At 45.3% G+C, this 13805-nt stretch overlaps 1 protein-coding gene across 2 annotated transcripts in view; it reads left to right on the forward strand.

The window, feature by feature from the left end:
- Positions 1 to 13805, forward strand: part of LOC137630568 (thioredoxin domain-containing protein 11) — an 80490-nt gene that overhangs the window by 6043 nt on the left and 60642 nt on the right. For both annotated transcript variants that reach the window (XM_068362100.1, XM_068362101.1), the window contains exon 2: positions 782 to 1161. In XM_068362100.1, coding sequence (XP_068218201.1) covers positions 782 to 1161 — 380 coding nt within the window. The remainder of the gene's footprint in view (positions 1 to 781; positions 1162 to 13805) is intronic.

Here is a 13805-nt window from a genome sequence, read left to right on the forward strand (position 1 = left end):
GGGACCTCTACTCTCTACGTTCCTCCAGCCTAACAAGGGACTCAACCGAGTTCAGATGGTACTGCTAGGGTGCCACAACCCACCCTCCCACACACACACACACACACGCATATATATATATATATATATATATATATATATATATATATATATATATATATATATATATATATATATATATATATATATATATATTTCTTTTTTTTTTTTAAAGCAGTGGTGTAATTTTGACAGGTAGGCTGCAAGTTCAGGATCTAGTGCGGGTCGGAATTACCTTTTCATGGGCACTACCTTAGTTATTTTCTTTATATATGTACTTTTTTCCCCTTTTCAATTTTTTATGTAAATTATTTTCTTTTTCTATTCCTTCCTCGAGTAAAACATCTACTGTTTGTAGTTCCTCGGCATTTGAACTGCAATTCCTTATATTTTTCTTCTCTCTTCGCCGAGGTCGTGGCTGTAAAATAAGAAATGAACTAGATCTATCTCTATGTGGAGGCACAGCACACACTACACTTCGTCCTTCATTCTTTTGTTATATTATTTAATCTTGAACTAAATTAAAAACAACACGAAAAAGACTCTATCATGTAACAGAGAGACGTGTACTTCCAGCCTTGCCTTTATTCACTCGAACACTCTTCAATAAAGTAAGTAAACAAACAATGGTTTCAGCGCCGATGCTCTTTTGTTTACGTGTGACGTTTCTCACTGTTTACGTGCCGCAGTGTATAATCTCTATTGGTTATTTACTATGTGATAAACCACGGAAATTGTGCAGGTGTTGAGCAATGGTACTGGGATGCCTGGAGTAGTGGAAGAGGGAGATACCGAAAGAAATGACACAGAACCGTCCCCAGTAGTGCCTGAAGGGGAGGACGAAAAGGAGTTGGTGAGAAAAAAGGAGAAAAGGGACCTTAGTGACTGCCTGGGTGAGGAGGAGGAGGAGGCCGAGGAAGGAGGTGGGACAGACTCCTCAGATTCGGCTTCTCACCTAAATGGTTTATCTTCAGCTGGTCCTGACAGACAATCAGCTGATCCGTCGACTGAAGCTACGGAAAGCAAACTTGACAGACTTTCGGCTTACCTTGGCCCGAGGATAATGGTCGCCCTCAAAATCACATGCCTCTTGTTGACCGTCGTCGTTATTGTTCAAAGCAGGTTTGTGCCAGGTGGATTTTACACTTGCCTACAGGAGGCCTGTTCATATTTTTATACATTACTATACTTTGATTTTACCCTTTTTGTCACCTCACTAGCCTAAATTTTGGTATGGTAGACAGTGGTTGATCTCGTGTGAACCTGACCTTATGTATCTTGGGTCACTGTATTGCGAGGTCAGTCATGACATAGCCTATAGTTGGTGTATGTATGATAACAGCCATGCCCCATAATTCCCAAATTTTCAACCCTATCACTAGGAATACGGCAGTCAAAGGAGTTTTTCGTCACGGCTGTGTTAGCCCCCTGTTAAGTAAGTAGGTATGGACATCTTGTAGGTTAGGTTAGGTTAGGTGAGGCAGTTTCAGTTAGGTGGTGTTATATGCACGTGTTCCTTTCTGTCATTATAGAGAGGCTCCACCTATAGTTTGGTGATGGTCCTATGGTGTGAAGGAATGGGGCTGTAGTCGTGCATAATAATCTGCATTAGGTTATGTTGCTGTTTGTGTCATTTTGCGGTGAATGTAGTTTGTTGGTACAGGCGTAAACTTTGTCGTTACTTGTCAAATAGATTTCATTCATGGGGAAGTTATTGATTACCTTAATTTGAAATATAGTAATATTTAATATTATCTTGTCAGGAGTTCAGTCAATTCTGAAACATACACAGGACTGAGTCTTAGTGTTAGGGTAAGCTAAGGAAAAGGCAGTCTGAGGGTTGTTGCAGGGTCATAGCCTCCCAGTAGGTAAACATATGGCTCCTAGTTGAGGTTAGGTGGTGTTCTTGTGTTTGTTTTCCTTTTAAAATTTGCCTTTCTAGTCTAACTTTTGAAGTTTCATGCTCAGTCTGGCCCAACGAACTACAAAGGCTCAGTTTTATATATATATATATATATATATATATATATATATATATATATATATATATATATATATATATGTGTATATATATATATATATGTGTATATATATATATATATATGTATATATATATATATATATATGTATATATATATATATATATATATATATATATATATATATATATATATATATATATATATATATATATATATATATATATATATAGATTAATTAATTGTAACCACTTTCTTCCATATGGCTCATTATAAATATTCCTTAGATGATTGTTAACCTTTTAGCTAGTGATATTGAAATCATCTAAGTATTTTCTTGACCAGTGGTGATATATTTATTACAGAGTGCTGTATTTTTATGTTTATCTAGACTAATGTGCTACTATTTGTCTGGAGTTTCAAAATTATATGTAGTCCATTTGATGAAAAGCACCTGGTATTTTGATATTAAAAGATTGATTAATAGAAATGGATAGTGTGTAGGTGGTCGGCTCACCAATTTTTTTTGTCCACCAAAATACTTGCTCACTTGGCTAATGCGCTACTAAGTGTCAGAACAGTCACAATAAAATAATGTTTAATTACGAGCGTAGCGAGCCACGGCTAGGCAAAGACCAGTAAGTGAATAATTAGTGTTAGTTATACAATAAAATATGGTTGACAACTATAGGAAGGATTCTTGTTTTCTATGTGAGCTGTAGGTCTGGTAACCCAGTGATCTACGCACGTACCAGAAAAGACTACATGAACTTTATACAGTATGATAATAACCAATTACAGGAATACCCCCTAACCTAACTTTTGAACCAAGATTGCTGTGGATGACCAGAAAACGGACATTCAATTATTTTGAGATGAGAGGCAGATAACATCTCAGGCTAGATACCGCCCGAGAATAACTCTGTAGTACATGTCTATAAATTGTTACATTGTACCAATATTTTTGTATCTAAGTTTGTGATAAAAGTCATATTATGCTTTACTTTCTGGCCAGATTCATGGACCATATATTTTTCCAGCTGATTGTTGTGTGTTTATCATTTTCTGAGTTTTCCTACTCTCATGTAAAGAGAGTTATAGTGAATCCCATTGGGAAACTCCAGAAAAGTGCTTTGCAGCAATATTAATGATCAGAAATTTATATAAAAAAATCCAGTAGGTAACTAGTTGGTAAAACATAAGGTTTGTGCAGTTGGCGTGAAATTGAAATATCATCATAATCACTGGTAATTTATCTAACAAATTTTTAAAGGTCTTTGCTCAGTCATAGCTTGCTTTGCCCGCAAATTGACATTATTTTTTTCCTTCCTTATTTTGGCAAACGGTACATGGATGTGCTGAGCATGTAGTCATGCGAGTCACTAATATGGTTATATAGTAAGTGGAGAGTGTTTTAAACATCATCATTTGACAGAATAGATGAAATTATCCAAAATTTCAAATTTATGTGAATTCCCCTGTAGGTGATGGCCTATGGGATGGTCGTCGGCGCCCACTCGTGTCCGAGTATTGGGTTCTGTCGTTAGCCATCAGCCTCCTACCAGAAGAAGGGTGGAGGAAACGACAGAATGCCAGTAGCTGGGTACTGTATATTGTTTTGGGTGGTCGTGGCTTTGCAACGGCCACGCACACACACTTGGCCCACATCGTTTTCACCGCGGCTCAGGACATGAGACAGGCTGCTTCTCTGATGTTGGTTGCATCGGGCTGCCGGGTTCTTGTTATGTCAAGGCCCGCCTTGTTGCCTGCTCTATAGGCATTGCCCTCTTCCGCCGGCGCTGGGAAGCTCCGCCGTTGGGGTCTTGTTTGGTTTGGTTTGGTTTGATTTTGGAGTTTTCCTTCTCCTAGCCTTTGCCTATCTGAAATAAAGGAGAAGGCCTATAGGGGTCCAGTCTGAGATGGGATGGTAGTCATGCTGGAATTGAAGCGGAGCTGGTGAAAAATTTGCTATTGTTAGATAACATATGGGAACTTAAGCATAGATACAGTACTGTGCTTGGAAGCTTTTAATTTGCAAATAGCTTGTTAATGATTCTGTCATACAAAAAACTGTAAAATCTCTCACAAGTGATTGCAAACATGACATGCACACTAACCCACCATCAGTCACCCAAAAGTTAATGAAATGACGTTAATAACAACATTGAGACTCAGACAATGAAATGACGTTAATAACAACATTGAGTAGGCTATCTGGTATTGTCTTACCTTTTATAAAAACACGTCGTGGTGCCAACTTTACAGGGCAAAAAATTTAGGGTGTTTGCTTTGTAATGTAGTAAATATAAAACTACATGTATATAAACCTTTCGTCCTTTGAAGTGGGAGACGTTTACAGAATGAACTTTAACGAGGTAGTTAATGACAGGTGGTGAATGTGGAGGAGAAAATCCACCCTTCCACCTGTTGGAAGAACATTTTTCTTTGGTTGCCTGTTGCGCCCTTAATCAAACCTTTTATTTTCTTATTCTTTTAGAAAGTGAATGCTGACTGTTAATTGCATTGGTGATCGATGTGAAGCAAGAAATTTGTAGTGCTGGGAAAGGGTTGACGTTGCAACTGGTTTATAAGTAAACCAGCTGTAGATCCACAATCTGTGTGACTTTTGTAGGGGGCATAATTGTTCACAATCATCCCTGTGTGCCACGTAGGTGGAGGACTCCTGTGTAGTGGCAGGCATATCCCTTGAGGGGGAAGAAGAGAGCTAACCTTTTGCCAGGACCTGTCCTAGCAATGCCCAAGAAAACACCAAATAAGTCTTGTGCTTCTCATGTCTCTTCATTAAATGCACCGGCTACCTCCACCCCCACGCATACCCTCCAGCCTTGGGTGTCAGGAGCAAGGAGCTCTTGGATCTACATCAGCAGGCATTTCAGGTTTTCATGGAGTGTTTGCTGCACTCTGTCAGAGGTTGGAGGTGTTTTCCATTTTTCCATGCAGACCGCTGACGAGCTTGACATAAGGAAGCCTTGGGCCTACTTGGATCTTTCAGATAGGCCCTCTAATATTGTTGAGGGAGTTGGTAGCTAAGGCTACCTATCCCTTGGTGGCCCTAGTGCCAACGTCTCCTATGGTGACGCCATTGGTGAAATGCTTAATCGTGTCTCCTGTGTCATTGACCCTGGTGACATCACCAATGGTACCCTCCTAAGCCCAAATGGACTGTTAAGGCTTGCAAGGTGACACCTGTGCTAGCAGGAAAAGTTCCAGCACCCCTAGGTGTCACATCTAAGTCTGCACCAGGGCCTAAAGTGAGTTTGTTCCGTAACTGGAATACAAACCTATGTTTTTTCAATATTAAACTTACCCGATAATCATGTAGCTGTCAACTCCGTTGCCCGACAGAATTCTACGGAAGGGATACGCCAGCTATCACTATACTAGAAGGGGGTGTACTCACCAGCGCCACCTGTGGCCAGGTACTGCAGTACTTCTTGTTGACACCACCTCAATTTTTCCTCTGTCGTGCTTCCGGCAAGACGTTCTTGGATACGCTTATAATTTTGGAGTATTGTTCACGGTTTTTGGTGAAGTATTTCTCTAAGATTTCAGCTTTCGCTATACTGGAAACTTTTCTATTAGCTTAGATAGCTTTTATTTGGTTTTGATTAATGGTTAACGATCTTTTGCTTGATTTGGAATCCCCCTTGACTTGCTCTTTGATTCAAGATGTCTGACCTTTCACAAGCCCCACCCCATAGACGATGTAGGTCTTGTAATAGGCGTATTCCGAAGGCCTCGGTTGATCCTCACACCGCTTGTTCTGACTGTAGGGAAAGACCCTGTCAGTTGGAAGATCGATGTGAGGAATGCGCCGGACTTTCGGAACTTGAATTTGTTCGATTCCTTAAATATTCAACCAAGTTAGAGAGAGAGAGAGTTAGGAGGAGTTCTTCTCGCTCTTCGCTTTTTTCCTCACCTCATGATCCTCAACCTTTTCCTCCCCCTGTAGTGGCTACCCCCGAACCTACTATTTGTGCTCAACCTGATATGTCCGTTGTTTTGCATGCCATTCAGGCTTTAGGTGACAAAGGGAATCGGTGGTTAGTGACCATAAGTCTCTTTTGGCAGACGTCAAAGAACTTAAGGTCAAAAGTGCAGTGGGAGGTGATAGTGCCAGTGCTGTGCCAAGTGCTAGTGTCAGTGCGGTGCCGAGTGCTAGTGTCAGTGTCAGTGTTGTGCGTGAGGGTACTTCTGTGCGTGCCAGTCGTCCTCCCAGTCCGGGACCTCTTGCAAGCTCCCAAGCCCAGGGGAGAAGCAATGTCGAAGGGCAAAAGGGTTCGGCAGGCCTTGATCGGCGCACAGAAGTATCCTCGGTGGTTGCGGGCGTGTCTTACAGAGACCGTCACTCCCACCCGCAGACGATTGAGCCCTTATTTTCCTCGTCTGCAGAAGAAATGTCGGGGAGAAAACGCTGGACTCAGGTCTCAAGACCTCTTAAACGTAAAGTCCAGACCTCAAGAGTTCTACAACCTGGATGCAGTCATTGGATTAGCTCTGACTCTCCGCAGTCATCAGGTGACTGCACACCTCCTAAGAGAGGTAAGGCGATGCCTCAACAGACCTCATCTTCTGTTAAGGCTTTGCCTCAGCAGACCTTAGCGTCTGTTGACCCCAAGATGACTTTGCTGCAGTCCATGCAGTCACAGCTTGCGGTCTTAATGCGTGAGTTTCAGGCTGAGAAGGTTACACCTCCTCCTGCGAGCGCTCCGCCTCACCGCAGTCCAGTCTGCCAGGCGTACGAAGTTGAGGTTCCTCAGGCTACCTTACCGCGTTCTGAGTTGCCAGTTACCAGCGGTGTGCAGCAACCTCAGCCTTCCTTAAGACAACCTCAACAATGGGAGCAGGAGTCTTATGCCTTACTTCCTCCTCTTCCTCTTGCGGTTAGACCATCGAGGCAACAACCTCTTGAGGTACGACAACCTCTTCCATCCATGAGGCAGCCACCTCAGCTCTCGCTGCAGCGACCTCAACTCTCCTCAAGGCGAGAGCCTCAACTCTTAAGGCTAGCACCTCAGGAACCTCAACTCGCGAGACAGGAACTGCGTTCTGCGCAGCCGCTACCTCAACTCTCGCAGCTCACACCTCAGGAACCTCAACTCGTTCCTCAGGAACCTGCTACTGCGCATCCGCAACCCTTACAGCAAGCGCAACTCTTGAGACAGGAAGCTCATGCTAGGAGTCAGCCACCTCAACCCATGCGCCTACCTTCCTCTACTCTTCTTGACCAGTCTTTGCAGCCTGAACCTCAGGTTTTAACTCAGCAACAGAGACTTGAGGATGAAACCACAAGTGTTTATGCACCCGCTTGTTCAGATTCTGCTGTTCAGCATACCGCTGTTACTTTACCTCTCACTTCGCTACACTCTGGTGATGAGGTTTCTGAGGAGGAAGCTGCGCACCTAGATCCCTCTTCGGACGTGGAGGAACCCAAGTCTTCTCCTCTACCCATTGACTTTCGTAAGGTCCTGGCTCTTTTCAGAGAGGTATACCCGGACCATTTTGTTTCTGCTACCCCCCGCTCTCCTCCATCTGAGTTTTCGCTGGGCATGCAACCTGTTAAGTCAGCCTATACTAAGCTCGTCTTTGCTAGATCCTCTAAGAGAGCTTTAAGAATATTAGGGGATTGGTTGCAGTCCAAACAGCAACTAGGGAAGACTTCCTTTATGTTCCCACCTACTAAGCTCACTTCTAAGGCGGGCGTATGGTATGCCACAGGAGAGGAACCAGGCTTGGGAGTCCCTGCCTCTGGCCAGGCTGACTTCTCAAGTTTGGTCGACTCTCCTCGTAGATCAGTGATGAGGCGCTCTAAGGTCTGCTGGACCTTTTCCGACTTAGACCACTTCTTAAAGGGTGTATTTCGTGCCTTTGAGATTTTCAATTTTCTCGACTGGTGCCTGGGGGCCTTGAGCAAGAAGACCTCCCCTGCGGACAAGGACTCAGCCATGCTTATAATGTCCTGCATGGATAAAGCAATTCGGGATGGGTCCGGCGAGCTTGCATCAATGTTTGTTTCAGGAGTTCTTAAGAAAAGGGAGCAACTTTGCACTTTTCTTTCTTCCAGCATCACACCTTGTCAAAGGTCTCAACTCCTTTTTGCTCCGCTTTCTAAGTTCTTGTTCCCCGAAGAGCTTATCAAGGATTTGTCTGCGGCCCTGATTCAGAAGGACACTCATGATCTTGTGGCCTCTTCAGCTCGTAAGGCTAAGGTTGCTCCCTCAGTTCCCAGGACTTACCGCACCCCAGTGGCTGATACTCCTGCTACAAGGTTTATTCCGCCCTTTCGTGGCAGAGCCCCCAGCCGAGGAAGCTCCCGTCCAGACTCTTCCAGGAGCAGGTCTAGGAAAGGTCCCAAGACTTCAAAAGGCAAACACTGACTCTCCTCCTCTCCAGACAGCAGTAGGAGCCAGACTCAAGACCTTCTGGCAAGCTTGGGAAAGAAGAGGTGCAGACGCCCAGTCTGTCAGGTGGCTAAGGGAGGGTTACAGGATACCATTCTGCCTCAAACCCCCTCTGACCACTTCTCCCATCAACCTCTCTCCCAACTACAAGGAAAAGGACAAGAGGCTAGCGTTACACCAGGAGGTGTCGCTCCTGTTACAGAAGAAGGCAGTGGTTATAGTCCGGGACCATCAATCCCCGGGCTTCTACAACCGTCTCTTTCTGGTGGCCAAGAAGACAGGAGGTTGGAGACCGGTGCTGGACGTCAGCGCGCTCAATGCTTATGTCACCAAGCAGACGTTCACTATGGAGACGACGAAGTCGGTCCTAGCAGCGGTCAGGCAGGAGGACTGGATGGTCTCGTTGGATCTGAAAGACGCTTACTTTCACGTTCCTATTCATCCAGACTCCCAACCTTTCCTGAGATTCGTTTTTGGAAAGGTTGTGTACCAATTCCAAGCCCTGTGTTTTGGCCTAAGCACAGCTCCTATGGTGTTTACGCATCTGATGAGGAATATTGCAAAATTCCTCCACTTATCGGACATCAGAGCCTCCCTTTATTTAGACGACTGGCTGTTGAGAGCCTCCACGAGTCGTCGCTGTCTGGAGAGTCTCAACTGGACTTTGGACTTGATCAAGGAACTGGGTCTATTAGTCAACTTAGAAAAGTCCCAGCTCATTCCCTCCCAATCCATAGTTTACCTGGGAATGGAGATTCGGAGTCAGGATTTTCGGGCTTTTCCATCGGCCCCAAGGATAAGCCAAGCCCTAGAATGCATCCTGAGCATGCTGAAGAGGAACAGTTGCTCGGTGAGACAGTGGATGAGTCTAACAGGGACCCTGTCATCGTTAGCCCTGTTCGTCGAGTTAGGGAGACTCCACCTCCGCCCTCTCCAATTCCATCTAGCAGCTCATTGGGACAAGGATTTGACGCTCGAAGCAGTCTCTATTCCTGTCACCAAAGAGATGAAGACCACTCTCTTGTGGTGGAAGACCAACCTCCTTCTCAAGGAGGGCCTATCGTTAGCGATTCAGACCCCCAATCTTCATCTCTTCTCGGATGCATCAGACTCGGGCTGGGGCGCGACCTTGAACGGACAGGAATGCTCGGGAACAGGGAACAGGAAACGCTCCACATCAACTGCAAGGAGCTGCTGGCAGTTCATATGGCCCTAATGAACTTCAAGTCCCTCCTGCTAGGCAAGGTGGTGGAGGTGAACTCCGACAACACCACAGCCTTGGCTTACATCTCCAAGCAGGGAGGGACCCATTCGAGGAACCTGTACGAGATAGCAAGGGACCTCCTCATTTGGTCAAGAAGTCTAAACCTCACTCTAGTAACGAGGTTCATTCAGGGCAACATGAACGTCTCAGCAGATCGCCTAAGCAGAAAAGATCAAGTCATCCCCACGGAATGGACCCTTCACAAGAGCGTGTGCAACAGACTTTGGACTTTGTGGGGTCAACCTACGATAGATCTGTTTGCCACCTCCATGACCAAGAGGCTTCCTTTGTACTGTTCCCCAGTTCCAGACCCAGCAGCAGTTCATGTGGATGCTTTTCTGCTGAATTGGTCCCATCTCGACCTTTACGCATTCCCACCGTTCAAGATCATCAACAGAGTCATTCAGAAGTTCGTCTCGCACGAAGGGACACGGCTGACGCTGGTTGCTCCCCTTTGGCCTGCAAGAGAATGGTTCACAGAGGTACTACAATGGCTGGTCGACGTTCCCAGGACTCTCCCTCTAAGAGTGGACCTTCTACGTCAACCTCACGTAGACAAGGTACACCCAAACCTCCACGCTCTTCGTCTGACTGCCTTCAGACTGTCGAAAGATTCGCTAGAGCTAGAGGCTTTTCGAAGGAGGCAGCCAGAGCGATTGCCAGAGCAAGGAGGGTATCCACTCGTAGAGTCTACCAATCCAAGTGGGAAGTCTTCCGAAGCTGGTGTAGAGCCAATGCAGTTTCCTCTACCAATACCTCTGTAACCCAAATAGCTGACTTCCTATTACATCTAAGGAATGAGAGATCCCTTTCGGCTCCTACGATTAAAGGGTACAGAAGTATGTTGGCTTCAGTTCTCCGCCACAGAGGTTTGGACCTTTCTTCCAACAAGGACCTTCAAGACATCCTTAAATCTTTCGAGACTTCTAAAGAACGTCGTTTATCCACTCCAGGCTGGAATCTAGACGTAGTCTTAAGGTTCCTTATGTCTCCTAGGTTCGAACCTCTCCAGTCAGCTTCCTTCAAGGACCTTACCCTCAAGACTCTTTTCCTCGTCTGCCTTGCAACAGCTAAAAGAGTTAGTGAGGTTCACGCCTTCAGCAAGAACATTGGGTTCACATCCGAATCTGCAACATGTTCTTTACAGCTCGGATTTTTAGCTAAGAATGAACTTCCTTCACGTCCTTGGCCTAGATCGTTTGAAATTCCTAGCCTTTCCAACATGGTGGGTAACGAGCTAGAAAGAGTTCTTTGCCCTGTCAGAGCTCTGAAATATTATCTTAATAGGTCAAAACCTATACGAGGACAGTCAGAAGCCTTATGGTGTGCAATCAAGAAACCTTCGATGCCCATGTCCAAAAACGGAGTTTCGTATTATATAAGGCTTCTGATTAGAGAAGCCCATTCTCACATGAAGGATGAAGACCTTGCTTTGCTGAAGGTAAGGACCCACGAAGTGAGAGCGGTAGCCACTTCGATGGCATTTAATAAGAACCGTTCTCTGCAGAGCATTATGGATGCAACTTATTGGAGGAGCAAGTCAGTGTTTGCATCATTTTATCTTAAAGATGTCCAGTCTCTTTACGAGAACTGCTACACCCTGGGACCATTCGTAGCAGCGAGTGCAGTAGTAGGTGAGGGCTCAGCCACTACATTCCCTTAATCCCATAACCTTTTTTAACCTTTCTCTTGAATGCTTTTATTGTTGTTTTTTGGGTTGTTACGGTAGGCTAAGAAGCCTTCCGCATCCTTTTTTGATTTGGCGGGTGGTCAATTCATTCTTGAGAAGCGCCTGGGTTAGAGGTTGTGTAGAGGTCCTTTAGTATGGGTTGCAGCCCTGTATACTTTAGCACCTTAGAGTTGATTCAGCCTCCTAAGAGGAACGCTGCGCTCAGTAAGGAAGACGAACTTATTAAAGGCAGAGTAACGGTTCAAGTCGACTTCCTTACCAGGTACTTATTATTTCATTGTTATTCTGAATAACTGATTATATGAAATACGGGATACTTAGCTATCTTTTAGTCATGTACACTGGTTTTCACCCACCCCCCTGGGTGTGAATCAGCTACATGATTATCGGGTAAGTTTAATATTGAAAAATGTTATTTTCATTAGTAAAATAAATTTTTGAATATACTTACCCGATAATCATGATTTAATTGACCCACCCTTCCTCCCCATAGGGAACCAGTGGACCGAGGAAAAATTGAGGTGGTGTCAACAAGAAGTACTGCAGTACCTGGCCACAGGTGGCGCTGGTGAGTACACCCCCTTCTAGTATAGTGATAGCTGGCGTATCCCTTCCGTAGAATTCTGTCGGGCAACGGAGTTGACAGCTACATGATTATCGGGTAAGTATATTCAAAAATTTATTTTACTAATGAAAATAACATATTTATAGGAGTATTACTTTTGGCGAAGCTGGAAGGAGAAGCAATTAAAATTTAGCGAGGGTTAACTACCCATCCCGCAAGTTAGCTGGGGGGAGGGCGGGTAGCTACACACCTGTGACTGTGCTTCACTTTACTTTTGGCTTGGATTGAAAATGGTTGTTGCTGTTCTTCCTCCTAGCATTATTGGACTGCCATTAATCTTTTTGTCTTTTTCTTTACACTGTGTGGGTGTGTATATGCACCTTCCTGCGACCATGCGTACCTGCCCTGGTCCTGAGGGCCACACCTGCAGTACCTTTATGTCCCTGGAGGACACTGATCCTCACAGTTTTTGTCGTGTCTGCAGGGGCAACATTGTAGTGAGTCTAGAAAGGGTAACGAATGGTGGGCGTGGTCTACTTCCCAGGGGGAAAGGTTCGGGCGGCGGGGTAAGAAAAAGTTCAAACCAGATTCTTCTCCTTGAAATGTATCTTTGAAGCAGAAGAAACCCAGAGGTTCTTCTTCCGCTTCCCGACCTTCCTTCGAGGCTCCTGTTCATATGGTTTCCTCCCGGGGACCGTCGAGCAGTAGTGGAGGCCATTTAACTCCTGGGCAACCTCGGTCCTCGAGAGACGGTGCCGCTTCCCTTACCACTGTCTCCTCTTTTATAGGTTTGTTTGTCCTTAGGTTTGGTGGGTCCCCCCTCCAAGGAGGTTCTGCTGCACTGGCCTGCTGGGTTGCAGCGTTCAGCAGCTTTGTAGGTAGACTCTTTGGCCCTCGTCAACGTTTTGGTGTCAGAGGACTCGTCTGCTGCCCTACCAGCTGACTCTACACCAATTGACGTGAGATATTTACTTGCTAAGCAATCTCTCAGCCCCTCAGAAGCAACCAACGAGAATTGATGTTTCGCATGATAGTCAAGTTTCCTTGTTCCTTTCAATTGATTGCTGAGCAACAGACACAATCCTGGGGCAAAGCTGACTACCCTACTGGGTAGTTGGCTGACCAGGTAGCCAAGAGCCTATCCCAGTTTACCATAATTGGGAAGGGAAAACTATTTTCCTCCTAGATAAGTTGCTGGTATCACCCATCTGCAGCCTTAGTTGTCTTTTATGAGTGAATGCCTCTTTCTGTAGGAGCACATAATGCTACTTGCCAAGCTTCTGCAGGAGGCAGGTCGTACAAAAGTACTCTAGTCCATTCTGCTTGTGTGAGCACCCATTTACTGAGCACTAGCGAGGTGGGGGGGCGAGCTCCTCCACCTGACAGAGGTCTGCTTGCGGTCCAGGTCACTTGTTATTTTAATGGCAGAGATGGGTGCGCCTTGGTGCCGAACCTTGGTCGGTCTCCATGCTCAAAGAGGGATACATGCACTCTCACCCTCCTCTGGACCTCCATCTGACAATGTCAGATTAATACGCAAAGGGATCCGTGAAGAAAGCAGTCCTTTAGGTCGAAGTCCAGACCATGCTAGAAAAGTACACTCTCCATGGGGCCCCGGACGAGCCTCCAGGCTTCTACAGTCAGTTAGTTCTTGTAGGAAAGGCGCTTGGAGACTGGAGAGCAATCATCAACCTCTCAGCCCTGAATGAGTTTATCCAACAAACTGTTCAAGATGGAGTCATGCCAGATGGTCAGGCAGGCTGTCAGAACAGAGGACTTCTTGATATCAGTAGTCCTCAAGGATGCGTACAATACTTTCAGATCCCTGTTCATCCATCCTCGTTCA

Source organism: Palaemon carinicauda, chromosome 38 (assembly GCF_036898095.1).
Source record: "Palaemon carinicauda isolate YSFRI2023 chromosome 38, ASM3689809v2, whole genome shotgun sequence".
Lineage (NCBI taxonomy): Eukaryota > Metazoa > Arthropoda > Malacostraca > Decapoda > Palaemonidae > Palaemon > Palaemon carinicauda.